This window comes from Neophocaena asiaeorientalis, unplaced genomic scaffold (genome assembly GCF_003031525.2).
Source record: "Neophocaena asiaeorientalis asiaeorientalis breed wild unplaced genomic scaffold, Neophocaena_asiaeorientalis_V1.1 scaffold473, whole genome shotgun sequence".
Lineage (NCBI taxonomy): Eukaryota > Metazoa > Chordata > Mammalia > Artiodactyla > Phocoenidae > Neophocaena > Neophocaena asiaeorientalis.
Window position 1 is genome coordinate 1,853,616 of NW_020174935.1, and position 15,803 is coordinate 1,869,418.

Consider the following 15,803-nt stretch of genomic DNA (forward strand, 5'->3'; position numbering starts at 1 on the left):
GGACCCAAGGTCCTGCTTGTGACAATGAGCAAGGTTGGCTGTAACTTCTGGCTGGTGGTGGTTGGAATGTCATTGTGCGGGGGCGAAGAGCTCCCTGTGGTGCCAAGCAGGTCTGGTGTAGAAAATGGTGCAGAAGACAATGCGGCCACTTGCTGAGAGGGTGTAATGCAGTTGCCGCTTGGTGGCCTCTGTTACTCAGTAGAAAAAATGGCCTTGTTGGATGGAAGATACATGTGCAGAGAAAGTGCTGGCGTAAACATGCACTCCAGTCACAGTGGGGAGAAAGCCTCAGCTTCATCCCGTTAAGCTTGCTCAGGCTGGACATGCAAGCCCCAGGCTGGCTCTGCTATTGGAGAGGTCTGGCCAGTGGGGCAGCTCTCAGACCTGCCGAAACCACTGACCTGTGAGGGCTGGACAGGCCATCCTTGCCTGCCCGCCTGCCCTGAGACAACCACAGCCACTGTGGTGACAGGCGGTGTAGTATGACCCTTACTTCTCCTTTTGTTTTCCCAAGTTACGGGGAGAAAAGTGGCCTACAACTATTTAAAGAGGTAGGGGGCAGGTCCATTCTCAGTTGATCTGTAAAGGAAGCTACAGAGAGATGACAAAGCGTAACGCACATACCCACCCAATGTGAGGGCTATGCTTCTTGTCACTACAGTGACTCCAAGCCTAGGACTTCTACCCATTCTAGCTGCTCCAAGTCTCTGAAGGCTTATCTTCCCAACACTTTCCTTGCCCAACTCTGTCTCAAACTAGTAGAATTTGATGTCAAAGGCAGTCTTATTTTTTCCTGATTTTTGCCAGGGTGGGTCAGCTGGGAAAACTGCCCTTTTGCCTATCTTGTGCCTCAAAGCCTCCTAAACCAGTGCAATGGAGTGAAGTGGGAGGGATGATGCTGGAGTGAGGCGGACAGGCTGTCCATGCCTGCCCCAGCCTGGTTCTGGCCACATCCTCTTAGGTATCTAGCTCATCCTGTCACACCAGAATATCGCAGGATTCAACCGCCCGGCATGGAATATTAGAGAACTTTTCATTATAAAACTCCAAGGATGGCCATAAACCACTCTTAAAAATGGGGTAAGGGCGGCATTAAGGGTTGGAGACAGCATGCTGTACTGCTGCTGCAGTTTTGGAGATGGTTTCCTGAGAGGCCTTTTTGCTCTAAGTCCTTCAAACCCGTCAGCATGGGCTTTGCCTGTACTGTGTCTTCAGACCCACTGGTTGCCAGGAAAGGGGAAGTGAAGGCAGCATCTCCAGGTGAGTCAGAGCAGCAGTGAGCTCCAGCAGAGCCTCTGGCAAGTCCTCAGAGAAACGGGGAAATAAGCTAAGACCCACCTTTCTTTCTCCTCTCTTAAATAAAACAAAAGTCTTCCATAGCTTGCCTTAAGCACACAGAGCTCCTACTTTCCTTTCCCAGAACAAGTAACGCTGGTTGGTTCTGTAACAGTCTACGTGTCTGTCCTATTGCACTGTCAAATCTGACGGGAAAAACCCGATGAGATGTTTGGGGACGTGGCAAGGGCAGACCCACTGTAGAGGCCACAGCACATCACAGAGGATTTCGGGGGTTGAGGTGAGGGGAGGCTGGGTAGAACTGTGTTACACATCAGCGCTCCAACTCTGATGGGCCTCCACCTCTTCTGGTACCACCAGCAGGAGTTCACAGTTCTTTCCTCGCAAATGATGTTTTAAAAATTTCCTACAGGAAAAAAGGGTAGATGAAAGAGAAAATGAAAATGCTAGTAAAATTGCAAACTCCAGTCTTGGGGCCACATGTTCGCCAGACAGGACCCTTGTTATTTATACCCTTGGCTGCCCTAAACACACTCTAGTAGTGATCTGTTCTTGGAGGAGTCCACATTTGGTTACCCCTCAATCTGTCCAGTTAAATTTCCGCTCATCCTCATATGTTACTGCCAACAGTAGCCAGTTCTGTGAGGAACAGAGCCCAAAGTACTCTAAAGGACTTATAATTGTAAAAAATAAAATAAAATAAAATAAGGAGGAGGAGGAGTTTCTTCTTTGGTTCCAGGGAAATTTAGCCCCCTCTGGCTCAAATGTTTGCCTTCCTTTCATTGAACTGGCAGCTATACTGTCAAGTTGGGAGAATGTTACAATGCCAGTCCCGCCAGACTAGGAAGCCAGCATCCCAGGTAATGGGACTTCTCTACCAATGGGATTTAACGTCTTCATGGGCCATCAGAGATTCAGGTCTTTTTAAAGTCTGAAACCCTATGATTCTAAGTGACAATAAGGAGAGGACCCAAGGAACTAGGAATTTCATTTCCTTTGTCCAAAGATAAGCTTAACTTGCCACTACATCAGCCACACAGGTACCTGAGCTCGCCCTCGCCTCCAATCCATTCGGGCATCTTCAGTTTGGAGTCGAGGTTGTAGTAGGCACCTCCCACCTCTCGAACACAGATCCAGTGCTGCCTTTTGAGTGGCAACTTCAGTGGACCCCAACACAGGCTGGAGGGCAGATTCATGATGAAGCCCATAACGTTAGTGAGAGCAATGGCGCCGACATCCCTGCAGAACAGAAACGGTGTCGGGCTCTGCAGCAGCCAACTCCCCCGGATTCCCCGGCTGTAACACCACCACTGGCCACCTCCCCGGCTGAATGCCAGTTCTCATCAAGTCAAGCCTGGTTCAATTACCTGCGCTTGTCCCACCAAACAGCTTCATAGCCTTTGGTTTGAAGTGCTGCCATAATGACGTTCACATCGTAGTTCCCATTTCCCAGCATGCTCTTCTTGTGGGGGGTCACCATGGTGTTTGGAGACAACCTGCAAATGTGAAAGGAGGAAAGCTGAGACTTGCTGGTCAACCTAACCCCCCCCGGCCCTGCACTGGCAGGGACAAAAGAGCACTTTACACCACGGCACCTGGAAGCTTGTTTCCTCCCATTCAAGTAAACGTAACGAGTTTTTACCAAAGTATTTGGAAGTCTGGGCTCCTGCTTCCCTAGGGATTACCTTTCCTTTTATGAAAAACAATAATTCAGTAGCAGTGGGGCCTATCTGCCTGCCATTTAGAAAGTGTGTCTCCAGTGAATTCAATGGATACAGAGAATGTTCCACGAAGAAGTCTCATCTATGAAATCCCCAGTCTTCCCATTTCTGCAGTCTTCTTCCTTGCTGATCTTCCTGCCTTGATACAGCCTTTTTTTAAAACATTAAAAATGGTATTTGATAGTTTGATTGCATGGGTAGTATTTCTTACTCTTACTTCTTACACTTTAAATGCTTTCTGTTTAAGGCTCGCATACTTGGTAATCATCAATCATTAAATACTCAAAGGCCTACAGGGGCTCAGACAGGTAACATAAATGTATGAACTGGGGCCACATAAGGCAATATAAAGTAGTAAGGCCCATATTAAACTGAAATTCATGAACCACCTAAAGGTATTCTGAATATACACGTGTGTAAAATACCTGAATTAAAAAAAAACACACAAACACAAATTGGAAAAAAATTTTGTACCAGATAAACAAAACTCAACTGCAGTGTGGTTTGCTCACTGGCTTTAAGCCACCTTTGCCCAGGCCTCTTTAGCCACTCCTCCATCTCATGACAAGGTCAGTTCTGAAGGCATTCCCAACGCTATTAATTTGATTTCATAGGCGGCGCAGGCCAGCACCTGAGGAAAGGCCATCTTGAAGGAAGGGGCAGCATGCCTTTCACCTCTGTGTGAAGGGGAGGAAGGGAAATGACGTGAGTTCCTCAGGAATAAAAGTGGAGAGCGGATGTCTAGGAGGTTGCTAAATGCCATCTCCAGGAGAGAATCAGATCTTTAGGTCAACTCTAAAAACTTAAGAAATCTTATACTCTATATACAGCAACCATACTGATATTTTTCCAACATAAAACATACTCCTGCTACTACTTAAACCCTCCAAGGCTCCCAAAGCACTTAAATACCATCTAAACTACTTCCTCTGGCCTGCAAGGCCCTTAGGATTCTGCTGACCTCATCCCTACCTCTTAGCACAAACACCTTCTCTCTGCAGTCTGAACACACAAAGCTCCTTCTCACTGGAAGGCCTTTGCACTCACTGTTCCCGCGGTCTGGAATCCTCTTCCCCTAGATCTCCACTTGCTCTGCTCCTCATTTTTTGGGTCTCAAGTGTTATTGCCCTAGAGGCCTTTTCTGACCACCCAACCTTACGTTTCTCCCAGTCATTTCCTCTTACATCCACCTGCTTTAATTTAATTATAGCTCGTGTTACTACTGGACATGTTTTCTGACTTGCGTGTTTTTCCACACTAGAAAGACAGCAGGGGCCTTCTCTACCCATCACCAGACCTCAAAGAATACCTGGCACGTGATAGGTGCTCGAGGGACGTTTGTTGAAACGTTTTCCATGTTTATTTTGTTTTCCCTCTCTCTTGCCCTGTAAATATTAGCAGACCCTTAAAATAATAAGGGCTTATATGCTAGCCTCCAGAGTTAGCAAAGAAGGGGATCTGAGGACACTAAACTCCACTCTGCAACCAAACTTTGTTTTACCTGTGACAATAAATACCATTTAGTGAAAACTTCTCTGCCATGCCTGATGATAGATGCTTTCATATATGTATCTCATTTAATCCTCACAATAAACCCATAAGAAGCTATGAATTATTACCATTTTATGGGTTTAGAAACTGAAGTTTGGTGATTTAAAATGACTAGCCCGTGATCACTTCCCTTATAGATGACAGAACTAGGATTCAAACTCGGGTTTGTTTGAATCCAAAGTTCTGCTTGCTGTCTTACGGCAAGGACTCATGAATCAGAGTGGCTGGTGGCGGTGGGCTGATAAGTGGAAAGGCCAGCTGAGTCCCTTGGCCTGGGCCTAAAATGTAGCTTAACAGGACAAAGGCTCTCAGTGGGTTCTTGGGCACTTGGATTAAATGAGAAAGCATATGAAAGTCTATCTCAAGACATATCAAGTTACTCTCCCTTCACCAACTTTTCAGTAGCTTCTCAATACCTTCAGAGAAGTCTCCAGCCAGTAGACGCACGAAGGTTCCAGCAAAGAAACTGCTGAGTCCTCCACCTCTTTCACCATCTAACTCCCTACCAAGCTCAAACCTTAGTGCTGCGTTTCCCTGCAATGCGCTCCTCAGAGGATCACGGAGGCATTTAATACAATAGCTGAATGAATCAAGTAAACAGGTTTCCTACAGGTTTTCTTGAAGCCCCTAATATGCTAATATTTACCTTGAGTCTCGGGGAGAGGGTGTACAAAAGGTTTCAGCTCCCAAACAGGTTTGACCACACATTTTTTTTTGAGGTGTACCTTCTAGGGCTAGTGTTCCAAGTGTCTCTTCTCCCTGTTCTACATCAATCTCAGATTCAAATCCTTGCCTGTCTATTCCTACTATCTCTCCCCTAACTGGAGGCTCCTCACCTCACACCTGGATTTAAACAAATTTTTTTAAATCTTTTGGCTGCACCATGCAACATGTGGGATCTTAGTTCCCCGACCAGGCATCGAGCCCTCGTCCCCTGTACTGGAAGCGTCTTAACCACTGGACCACCAGAGAAGTCCCACACCTGGACTTTTGGACACAGGTTCCTAAATTGACCTCCTTGCTTCCAAATGCTCCTTCCACCTATTCAGCCTTTATGTTCCTGCCACCTTCACCAAGGTATCATTTCACTCACTTACATAAGAACTGTCAGTGGAGCCAGTTGCCTGGTTGGCCAACTCCAACCCTCCCAGCCCCACTTGACCTGCTGTTTCCCTTTCATTGGGCTTAGTGTACTTCAGGCACCATGACCATGTGGCCTCTCTTCTTTTATCCTAGTTCCTGTTTCAAGCTAAATCCTAAAGCTTCTTCAAGCTCAACCTAACATCCTACCTCTTCTATGGAATCCTTCCTGGCTCCAGGGCAGTAGAAAAAGGAGGGAGATCAGGAGGACCACACACATCTGAGTTCACATCCAAGCAGAATCAGTATCAATTCTGAGATTTAGTCTCCATGCCTGTTAGCTTCTCTGTAAAAATGGGAATGATTCCTATCTTATAGGACCACTGAAGAATTCCTTTATTTTGTACGTGTCCAACAAAATAGTAAATTCCCGAAGCAAAGGGGATGACTCATCTCCTCTGTATCTCTCACAGCTGGGCACTGGCAACTGCATAACCACGTGTCTGTCAAACCAATCAATATAGGAAATGCTAAGAATGGTTTCCATCTCACTCCTAGAAGAGTGGCCATTTGAGTAAGTGGGATCCATCCAGTGTGCCCATTACACCAGGGCTTGTTTTTACTTTGACAATAATCAAGTGCCCACTGTGTTAGCTATTTTTATGAGATTTATCACTTAATCCTTCCAACAATCTTGAGATAGAAATTAACCCCGTAGTGTAAGTAAGGAAGCTGAGGTACAAAGAGGTTATGGTGACTTGTACAGTCATATACAGCTAGTGAGTGGCAGAGCTAGGATTCCACCTCTAAACCTAAAGCTACAATGAACAGTCTTCTGGATATTTCAACACACTGATCCCACTGAATTCCATGGGAATTCTACTCTGTCCCAGTGGAATGTTTTCTTGAGACTCCTCGGCAAACTCCTATTCAGGACTGTCTTAATTATTTCCACGGAAATTCTGGACTGTACGCTAGCCTCTCATTTTTGTCACCATAGGCAGAGGTTAGAGCCATAAGATTTGAAGTGATCTACAACTGAGAAGATGGGTTCTAGTCCAGGTCTCTCCACTGATGTCTGTGCCCTCAGTTAAGTCTCTGGTCCTCTCTTATAGTTACCACTGTGTCTGGCTAAGGTGATGTTTCAGGTTTGAATGAAAAGGAGATGTGGAAACATGTCATCAAGATTCCTTTTTTCCCTTAATTTTTTCCTTTTTATAAGTTCTGAGGTGTGACCTTAGAAAATATGGCTCAGAACTTCCTAACGTGTTTTTAAATTATTAAATACATAAAGCACAGATCACAGCGCCAGGCACACAAAAGTACTCTGTAGGTGCTGGCGATGATGAGGAGGAGGAAGAGGCGTCTGCCCGGCCCTTGGATGAGAAAATTTAAATCTCTAGAGGTTAACGCTCACCAACACCTTTCCTCCATTTACAACCGCCATACCTTTAAAGGTGGCGCCTTCCTTTAAATGTGTGCTCAGGGACTTTTTAACGGGGAGGCAGGAGGGCTTCTCTGTGGTAGAGGATGTTCACCGGTATCTATAATCTCTTAGAGTCTGACCTTTTCTCCAATTGCAGTTGTTCATCCTTTTCAAACCGATGATCTCTTTGTGACCACTATCTTCAAATCCTGGATTGAGCCTGTCACACCTGACTCCTCTCTTGCCTGTTCCTGCGCTGCTCCGAGTCATTAGCTTAGTCCTGTCTAAAGTCCTATTCATTTCTATTCCAACCATGAGTCATCTCATACCCACCACTGCATTGAAACTCCACCCTGCTTTTGTATTCTGTCTGGCTAAAATTCAACTGCTAGAATGAACTTCCTCTCAACAAACGGCATTAATCAAAAATTGTGTCCCATCTCTACCATGCCTCAGCCACATCTTCAAAACAGCATAGAACTTAAGATCTGGGAATTAAAAATTATCTAGTTAACGTTACTGCCAACGTTACTCTTCTTTTCTGTTAACATCCAAATAGATTATCTTTCTCCCTTTAGATTGCTCTGAATTCCATGGTTCTAAATTCACTTCAGTCTTTTCTCAAGGCCGGGTCAATGGATGGTTCTAAGACGTACTTCTCAGCAGCTAAGTCTTGTTCAGCTTGTTTTCTCTACCGTGTGTAGTGGTGCCTGGCATACTGAAGGCAGCTAGTAAATGTTTCTCGTTTAAAAAATTCTATCTCCTCTCCCTCACCTCTCCTCCCTTTGTTCTTTCCTCTCCTCCCTTTCACACTTGTTTCTATTTATCCACACCGAATCTTCCCATATTAAATACTCCATACAGAATTCCACCTCTGGAGTGGTGGGGTACATATATTCTCACATGTACTGGTCTGCTGTTACTCTGAGGTGGGTCTTGTGCTGACAGGTACCTGGGGAAATGTAGTACAACTTCCTAAAGCTTCAACAGCCAGGAACAGAACTTTGGTTCCATGTGAGCGTTTAGCAAATACTTAGCATTCTTTCATTCAGGGAAAACATAGCTGAAAAAGTCCTGCTATTATCCACAAACAGCTTATAGTCCACATCTTCAAACCCAGGCCCAACTTCCTAGCAGGGTGAACAGCTACTGATGATGTAATTGCTCTGAGACGCCTTCCCAATACTCAGGAAGTAGCAGAGCAGATAGGAAAGCAGGCCCTCCATTCACAAAGCTTGGGACCAAATCCTGCAACTAATAGCTCTGTGAACTCTGTTCCCTCATCTAGAAAGATGAAAAATAACAGGATCTACCTTTCTTTTTTTTTGGCCGCACAGCATGTGGGATGTTATCTCCCTGACCAGGGATCCAACCGGTGCCCACTGCACTGGAAATGCGGAGTCTTAACCACTGGACCGCCAAGGAAGTCCCAGGATCTACCCTTAAGATTGGTGTCAGGAGTGAGTGAACACAAGGAACGCACTCAGAACAGTGCTTTGCACAGAGTGAGTGTTCATCTGTGTTAGTGATCACCATCATGTCAGGTCCAGGCCAAATTCAGAGAAGTGGAAAACTTCTGAATGGACACACCGAATCTTGGAATTGACATTGACTAGTGAGTGAAACTGGGCAAATTGCTTAAATGGAAACCTAGTTTCCTAGGATCACTGCTGATAAAGTTGTTGCAGGGCTGTCACAGAGTACCAAGTACCAAGCAAGTTCAAGGACTCACTGTCAGTCTTTTTCTTCTCCCTAGACTTTGATTAGGAAATAATCTGAAAATATCCAATTAGGAGAAGAAGATATATTAATGGCTGCCAAAAGGAAGCAGTCTAATGGACTGGCCTCCTTTCTGCTTTCAGCTATATGACCTAGCAATCTGAGACAAGTTATCTCACCTCCCAGGGCCCTGTTTCCTGAGAAGAGTTCATTCTACTTGCCAGATGATGGCCACGATGCAAAGGACACATCTGCCCTGCTAAGGCATTACTATGCTTATTACTGACACTGGAAAATAATTACTCTCATTACAATTTTGTCAGCCCACTGGGATTAACATTCTTTTAAGAGAGGGCCTACGGTTCTTTCAGGGTAAGTGGTCCATACCTATGCTTCATAAATCACCCCAAATAGGTTGTTCCCAGCTGTAATTCAGGCCCTCTGGGGCAATCATTTCATTTTTGAATGGAGTCAGAGAAGGGTCTTCTGGAACTGCCAATACACATTGCTTGAAGAATTCTTGGGCTTTCTCTGCACTGAGAATTGAGCGGGATAACTCTTTATAAGCTGGCGTAGTGAGACGGGCGCACTGTCAGAGTTGCTATGGACAGCACACGTGCTGAACCAGCCACTGCAGAACCATTTCTCATACCCTTTGAGAGAAGAATTTTAGAACATCAGAGCTGACAGAAGAAAGCTGAACTTCTATCAACCTGTCCGGTAGCATTTGGAAAGTGGATAAGAAAGGCCCTCTAGAATGAAGTAGAAAGGGGAGGGGACCTAGAGTCAGCTTCAAATCACAGCTTTGCTACTTAGAAGCTATTTGGACAAATTACCTGACCTTTCTTTCGGTTTCTTTATCAGTAAAATAGAGACAGTAAATCTACTGTGAGGAGAGCTACACAAAACACCATGTGAAAAGCACCAACCCCAGCACACGGCCTCGTAGAAAAGCTGAGCGCTGTATATATACCCTTCTTATGGAACCCACTACATTCCAACTCTGATGACAGGTGACTGAGTGTGTGCGTACCTTGTCCCCCTTCTAGACTAAACCCCTTGGGGGCAGGACTTGAGAGGCATTAACAGCATAGTGGTCAACAGTGCAGCAACAACAAACCTGGATTCAAGCCTGACTTCATCTCTTGTTATGTTACCTTGGGCAAATTACTGAACTTCTCTGAGCCCCGTCTTTATCCATAAAATGGAAATGACAACACAGATTCCAATGGATTGTAGAAGGGATCACTTGGGGTAACACCACTGAGGCTCTTAGCACTGTGCCCAGCCCACTGTTAAGTGCTCAGTAAATGGTCCTGATTATTCACTTTCCCATTCCTGTGTCCCTTATACCTGCTAACAGCATTTAGCTAACAATCCCTGTTGGTTCGAAGGTTTATGCAGCAGAGACACTGTCCCACGCGCAGAAATTCAAAAAGAGCACAAAAGGATAGAGACACCAAGAAGGAGTCCCCTACCTCTGGAAAATCTCTTGCAGCGTGTCCCGGGTGAAGGCATTGCTGTCCTGGAAGACGTTATTGAGGGCGTGCAGAGCACAAAGCTCCCTGCGCTGTTTCTCATGGTAGATTTGTAGGGGTGCAGCCTGGGACAGCTCCAATGATTCGGATTTGGCCTTGTCTCCTTTCCATGGCACGCAACTCATGTTTTTCGTTTTAGGTTCCAGAGAGGGCTAAAAACACCCCTTTCTTTCCTCCTGAGGAGGAATGTAAGCTTCTCAGTCTTTGCAGGGTTCCTGAGGTCTACCTTATTTTCTGATGTCCATGATTTATGCTTTGTCACGGGGAGAAAAGGTCGTAATCAAAAGGAAAAATAATCCCCTTCTTCTCAAAACAAAGATAACTTTTGGATTTAGTGTATTTTGCCACCACTGTCGAAGTGCAGAAGTTTTAAAAAATCATATAAAATCTAAGACCTTGTTTTCCTTCTTCCACCTTCCTCTTCTACCCCTTCCAAAAACACACGATTTTCTTGCTGTATTTTCCTTTCTGCAAATGCCAACCAGGCCTCAAGGCAGGAGGACCGAACGGAGTCGGTCACATCGCTCCTTTTCTTCCATTTCTTTGGAACCACAACGCCACTGACTCAGGAGACAAGGCCTAGGTGGTGGATAAAACGCAGATTTCGAGCAGCTAGCGAGGGCCGGCCAGCGTGGGATCGCGGGCCCTGCTGGGGCGTCGTGGGAGGCTCTCCATCCTCTCGGGTGCGGTGGGACCCCGCGGGGCCGAGGACAGCGCAGCTCCCTCGGAAAGCACGGACTCTCACCCTCTCGCCACGGCCCGCTGCGAGCCGCCACCTGGGCCGCACTTGGGCGGGCGAGCGAGCGCGCGCACCTGAGCCCGACGTCAGCGGCCCCAGCCCAGCGCGTGCTCCGAAAACGCCCTCCTTCGCCGTCCCAGCTCCCGCCCCGCCGCGGCGTCCGCTCTGACGTCACCCTGACGTCAGCGGCGCCGGCTGTGGGGTCGCGGCCGCCGTGCGTCTGTTGCGCGGGTGCACGCTGCGTTGGGCCCCCTGGCGGTGTGGGGTGGGTAGCCCGGCGGCGGCTGTAGCGGTGACTCGCCGCAGGTAGAAATAGTGCCCGGCTCCTCGGCTGGTGCCCGGATCCTCTGTTCTCTCCCTCCGGGGCTGGGCAGGCCGGGCGACCGGCGGGAGTCCCGCCCCGATGCCTGTCCCGCCCCTCTCATCACACGGGCGTCGGCTCGGTTCCGGGGCGGCGACGCAGCCTGGGGCTAATAGGTGGTGGATAAAACGCAGATTTCGAGCAGCTAGCGAGGGCCGGCCAGCGTGGGATCGCGGGCCCTGCTGGGGCGTCGGGGGAGGCTCTCCATCCTCTCGGGTGCGGTGGGACCCCGCGGGGCCGAGGCCGGCGCAGCTCCCTCGGAAAGCGCGGACTCTCGCCCTCTCGCCGCGGCCCTACGGGGAAGACAACTCCTGTCAGCTCCGGCGGTCGGGTGGGCCGCCGCAGAGGACCAGGCTGCCCAGGGAAGCTGCGCGGCGGGTCCGGCCCCAGCCCCAAGGAAGGTCCTGCACTGCGACGCGCAGGCCCGCGAGGGGTGGGGCCGGACAATTCGTCTCGCCCTCGGGGGCCCAGGCCCACCCAGCTCGCCGCCCCCACCCCAACCTCCCCGAGGGCCGCACTTGGGCGGGCGAGCGAGCGCGCGCACCTGAGCCCGACGTCAGCGGCCCCAGCCCAGCGCGTGCTCCGAAAACGCCCTCCTTCGCCGTCCCAGCTCCCGCCCCGCCGCGGCGTCCGCTCTGACGTCACCCTGACGTCAGCGGCGCCGGCTGTGGGGTCGCGGCCGCCGTGCGTCTGTTGCGCGGGTGCACGCTGCGTTGGGCCCCCTGGCGGTGTGGGGTGGGTAGCCCGGCGGCGGCTGTAGCGGTGACTCGCCGCAGGTAGAAATAGTGCCCGGCTCCTCGGCTGGTGCCCGGATCCTCTGTTCTCTCCCTCCGGGGCTGGGCAGGCCGGGCGACCGGCGGGAGTCCCGCCCCGATGCCTGTCCCGCCCCTCTCATCACACGGGCGTCGGCTCGGTTCCGGGGCGGCGACGCAGCCTGGGGCTACACTTCGCGACTCTCCCCAGCCCTCCCGTCTTTCTGATCAGGCTTTTTGGGCCGAGTGCTTTCGCGAACCCGGACTAGTTTCACTTGCGCTGGCCGTTTTATCTTTGTCTAGCATGCCGTTCGCCAGGTGATTTCAAAGCACCTTACTGACGCGGTCGGGCGCAAATTCTCTTGTTTAGTGGGCCCGACCGCCCTCACCTTCCGGGAGCTCTGAGGGTAAGTGCCTCGCCGGGAGTCACGTTTCAAGTGGAGTAATCCTATTTCAGTTCCTTGGTGTCGCATTTCGGCTTGCTACTCATAGACCACTGCCCTTTTGCCTTCGGGTTCCCGTCTGGTCTCACAGTGGCGGCCGTAGAGCTTTCCTCTGAGTTTTCTTAAGGCGTTAAGTGCATTGTGTGTGTCAGGAAGATGAACTCAGTCCCACATGGATTGTTTTCCCTTTTTTTTTACCCAAAGACATGTGGAAGGCTTCAGCAAATATTCATCATCCACTTTAGTGTTGCTATCCTTTTGGATTTTTGTTCAGAAAGTTGGAAAAACAATAAAAGAAAAGATCACACTTAATTCAGTCATTTCTTTAATCCTGCTTCAACACAGCTCAACACTTAAAACACAAGCATCAACTGAGTAAATCTGAAAATCTACTTGGCCTACTAAACAACTCATGAATCGGGCAGCATCCCGCCTAGTGAATAGAAAGGCGCTCCTAGGAGTTGTGCAAAATGGAAAGTTTTCAACAGGCAGAAGAAAGAGTGGATTGTATTAGGGAAGGTCACATTCCCTTATAGGAAGCAAGGGGTCTTATCAGGCAGATTACCTGATTCAGGAAATTCCAGAGTGATTGGTTTAAGATTCTACTCCTGATAGAGGTTGAAACTGCAGTTAGGTTAGGTGTTAAATCTTGGTGGGGCTCAACACAAGTGACTCCATTTGGGGCTTGTTTCTTTTTAACAACACCATTACACTAAACACAGAATTATCACTTAACATGTTTGTGTGCCTACCATGTGGTTGGGAGTCCTCTGCCCTCGTCCAGACAACTTTTGAATCATCTTAAATTTTTATTATCTGTAAGCCATATAAGGATTACAGTTATATTTGTGTATGATTCGTAATTGAGGCTTGCAAACATTGTTCTTCTAAGTGCTTTACTTATATTAACTCATTTACTGCTAACTTGTTAGGTAGGTACTTTTTTTTTTTTGAGATGACAGCTGAAGCACAGAGAGGTTAATTAACTTGCTTGAGGTCACATAGCTAGTAAATAGTGGACCTAGGATTTGAACCTAGGTTCTAACCTGTCTTCCGAAAGAGGATGTAAAGATGGTAAGGAATTCCCTCTCTAAAATGTGATTTGAGATTTCTCTATTCAACTCAAGAAGCACCTTCTCTGAGAATTTTTTTTTTTCTGGGTAAAGCCCTGTAATGAGAAGGGCATGTTTTTTAGCTTACCATCAGGTGTCAGCACATTCTGAACTTGAACTTTTTCTGGAAGAGCCAGTTGGTAAGATTCTAAATATCAATATTATTCTGGAGTATAATGCCACAATATTTGGCTCTTCTGCCAAATTGAGATTTTAATATTTTTATCTACCTCATAGAGGCATATGTAGGATAGCGGTGAGCAATTTCACCAGAAAAAAAAAAAATTGAAGAACTATTATCAAGACCTTTGGAGTTGGATGGCTTCTCATCCCAGATTCTCACCTGTGTTTGTACAGATAAAATTTGATTGGGGACTTCCCTGGTGGCCCAGTGGTTAAGACTCCAGGCTCCCAGTGCAGGGGGCCTGGGTTCAATCCCTGGTCGGGGAACTAGATCCCGCATGCGGCAACTAAGATCCCGCGTGCCATGCAACTAAGACGCGGTGCAGCCAAATATTAAAAAAAAAAAAAGATTTGATCGTAGTTGCAAACAGGAACAAGAAGTTGCCTCTTAACTCTCAAGTAGATCCCTGAAACTGAAGGCTCTTTGGAACCCTGCCTCTTGCTCACAAAATCTTGTGTTCCAAACCCCTAAATCTGGGTATGTTATCTTCTGAAATGGCTGCTCTTTCTTGCTTGCTGCCTGGGACGAGTGGCCATGGCCAGCATTATTAGAGTTTGACTAATCCCTAATTTCATCAAGCTCTTCAGTTTTTTGGAAGAGGAATTCAAGACAGTAAAACTTCTGTTGATAGTGTTTTGGGTTGGGTTTTACACAGCTGATGACACAGGAAGAATCATCCATAGGAAACTACCTTAACAGACTCTAGATCTCGGCCTTACAGTTCACAAATGTGTTGAGGTACTTTTGGCCTCTATTGAGCTAGTTGCCTCATTTTGGTCGTGTAACTGCTCTCTCCGCAGAGGCAATGAATGGAGAATTCTCCCTAAGGTCAGCGTTCAGTTAATTGCCGCGCTCTGGCTGCTGTAGTATTCCAGACATCGATCCTAGTGTTAAAATTGCCTGGAGGCTGCCAGCAGGTCGAAAATCAGTCTTCAGTGACTGCCCGGAGTCACTGAGTTGAGTGGGAGGCGCCTTGCGCAGTTTACTATCTCCGTGGGCGGTGGCCCGAGGCGCGGGACTTGTCCGAAGACTGGATTGGGCCTTTCACCTGTCTATCATCGGAAGGCTCTCCGCCCCCGACTGCCTAACAGCAGGATTTGGAAGCTGAGCACTGCCTCTGAAAACAAGGAGAGTGATGGGCGGTGAAGGTAAGCGTTGTGTGTATTTCTCTCATTGTATGGCTGCTGTGTCAGTCGTGCTCTGCTCTGCTCCCATTGGCGGGAAGGCTCCTGGCAGGTAGCGTGGACACGGTGCTGTCCCTCCCAAGTTACGATCAAGGCGCGTGACGTCTCAGACATTTGTTGTTGGGCTTTGGGTCTCATTAATAATTCATTAGGTACTTGAAAGAGCTGCAGCGATTGGTGGCTGAGAGGCCTGGTCGTTTGTTTCTTAGCTAGAGATACGTGTCATCCTCTACGCGGCTGGAGAAATGTCGCATAAATTATTCTGATAAGGTTTGGGGCGGGGCTGCGCATAGATTAGGCAAATGATATGGGGAGGGAGGGGAGGCCGGCTACGAATTAGCCTAAGTTATTAAAGATGGCGGCGGAGCGGAGTCGCTTCCCGATGGACTCGCCGGTCCCTGCCTCTATGTTCGCCCCCGAGCCCAGCTCTCCGGGGGCGGCCAGGGCCGCGGCGGCTGCCGCCCGGCTCCACGGCGGCTTCGACTCGGACTGCAGCGAGGACGGCGAGGCGCTCAACGGCGAACCGGAGCTGGACCTCACCAGCAAGGTAGGCCCGGGCGCCGGCGCCGGCGCTGAGGGGACCGTCCGGGCGCCGAGGGGTACCGGGCGGTGGGGCCGCGCAGTCTCCGGGGCGACGGCGGGGGCAGGAGAGGTCGAGCCTACCCACCTGTAAGTGCGGGACGCGCGGCGGGTTCCC

The 15,803-nt window shown here is 48.6% G+C and overlaps 2 protein-coding genes across 2 annotated transcripts in view; one reads left to right on the forward strand and one right to left on the reverse strand.

Moving 5' to 3' along the window:
• Nucleotides 1-258: 258 nt before the first annotated feature.
• Nucleotides 259-11,033, reverse strand: JOSD1 (Josephin domain containing 1). Its single transcript, XM_024761562.1, has 4 exons — nt 10,272-11,033; nt 2,664-2,792; nt 2,341-2,535; nt 259-1,702 (listed from the first exon to the last, which is right to left on the reverse strand). Exons 1-4 carry the CDS (start codon nt 10,454-10,456, stop codon nt 1,603-1,605), a joined length of 609 nt encoding a protein of 202 aa, XP_024617330.1. The 5' UTR covers nt 10,457-11,033; the 3' UTR covers nt 259-1,602.
• Nucleotides 11,034-12,473: 1,440 nt separating this feature from the next.
• Nucleotides 12,474-15,803, forward strand: part of GTPBP1 (GTP binding protein 1) — a 30,441-nt gene continuing 27,111 nt past the window's right edge. Inside the window, exons 1-2 of the mRNA XM_024761557.1 lie at nt 12,474-12,590; nt 14,723-15,653. Coding sequence (XP_024617325.1) covers nt 15,462-15,653 — 192 coding nt within the window. The 5' untranslated portion in view covers nt 12,474-12,590; nt 14,723-15,461. The remainder of the gene's footprint in view (nt 12,591-14,722; nt 15,654-15,803) is intronic.

What these genes read in the sequence shown, in the direction of transcription:
- JOSD1 (XM_024761562.1), bottom strand. Translation starts at nt 10,456, where the DNA reads ATGAGTTGCGTGCCATGGAAAGGAGACAAGGCCAAATCCGAATCATTG. An exon ending in CTGCAAGAGATTTTCCAGAG is followed by an intron (nt 2,793 to 10,271) that starts GTAGGGGACTCC and finishes TCACATTTGCAG; the next exon opens with GTTGTCTCCAAACACCATGG. An exon ending in GGAGGCGAGGGCGAGCTCAG is followed by an intron (nt 1,703 to 2,340) that starts GTACCTGTGTGG and finishes TTTTTCCTGTAG; the next exon opens with GAAATTTTTAAAACATCATT.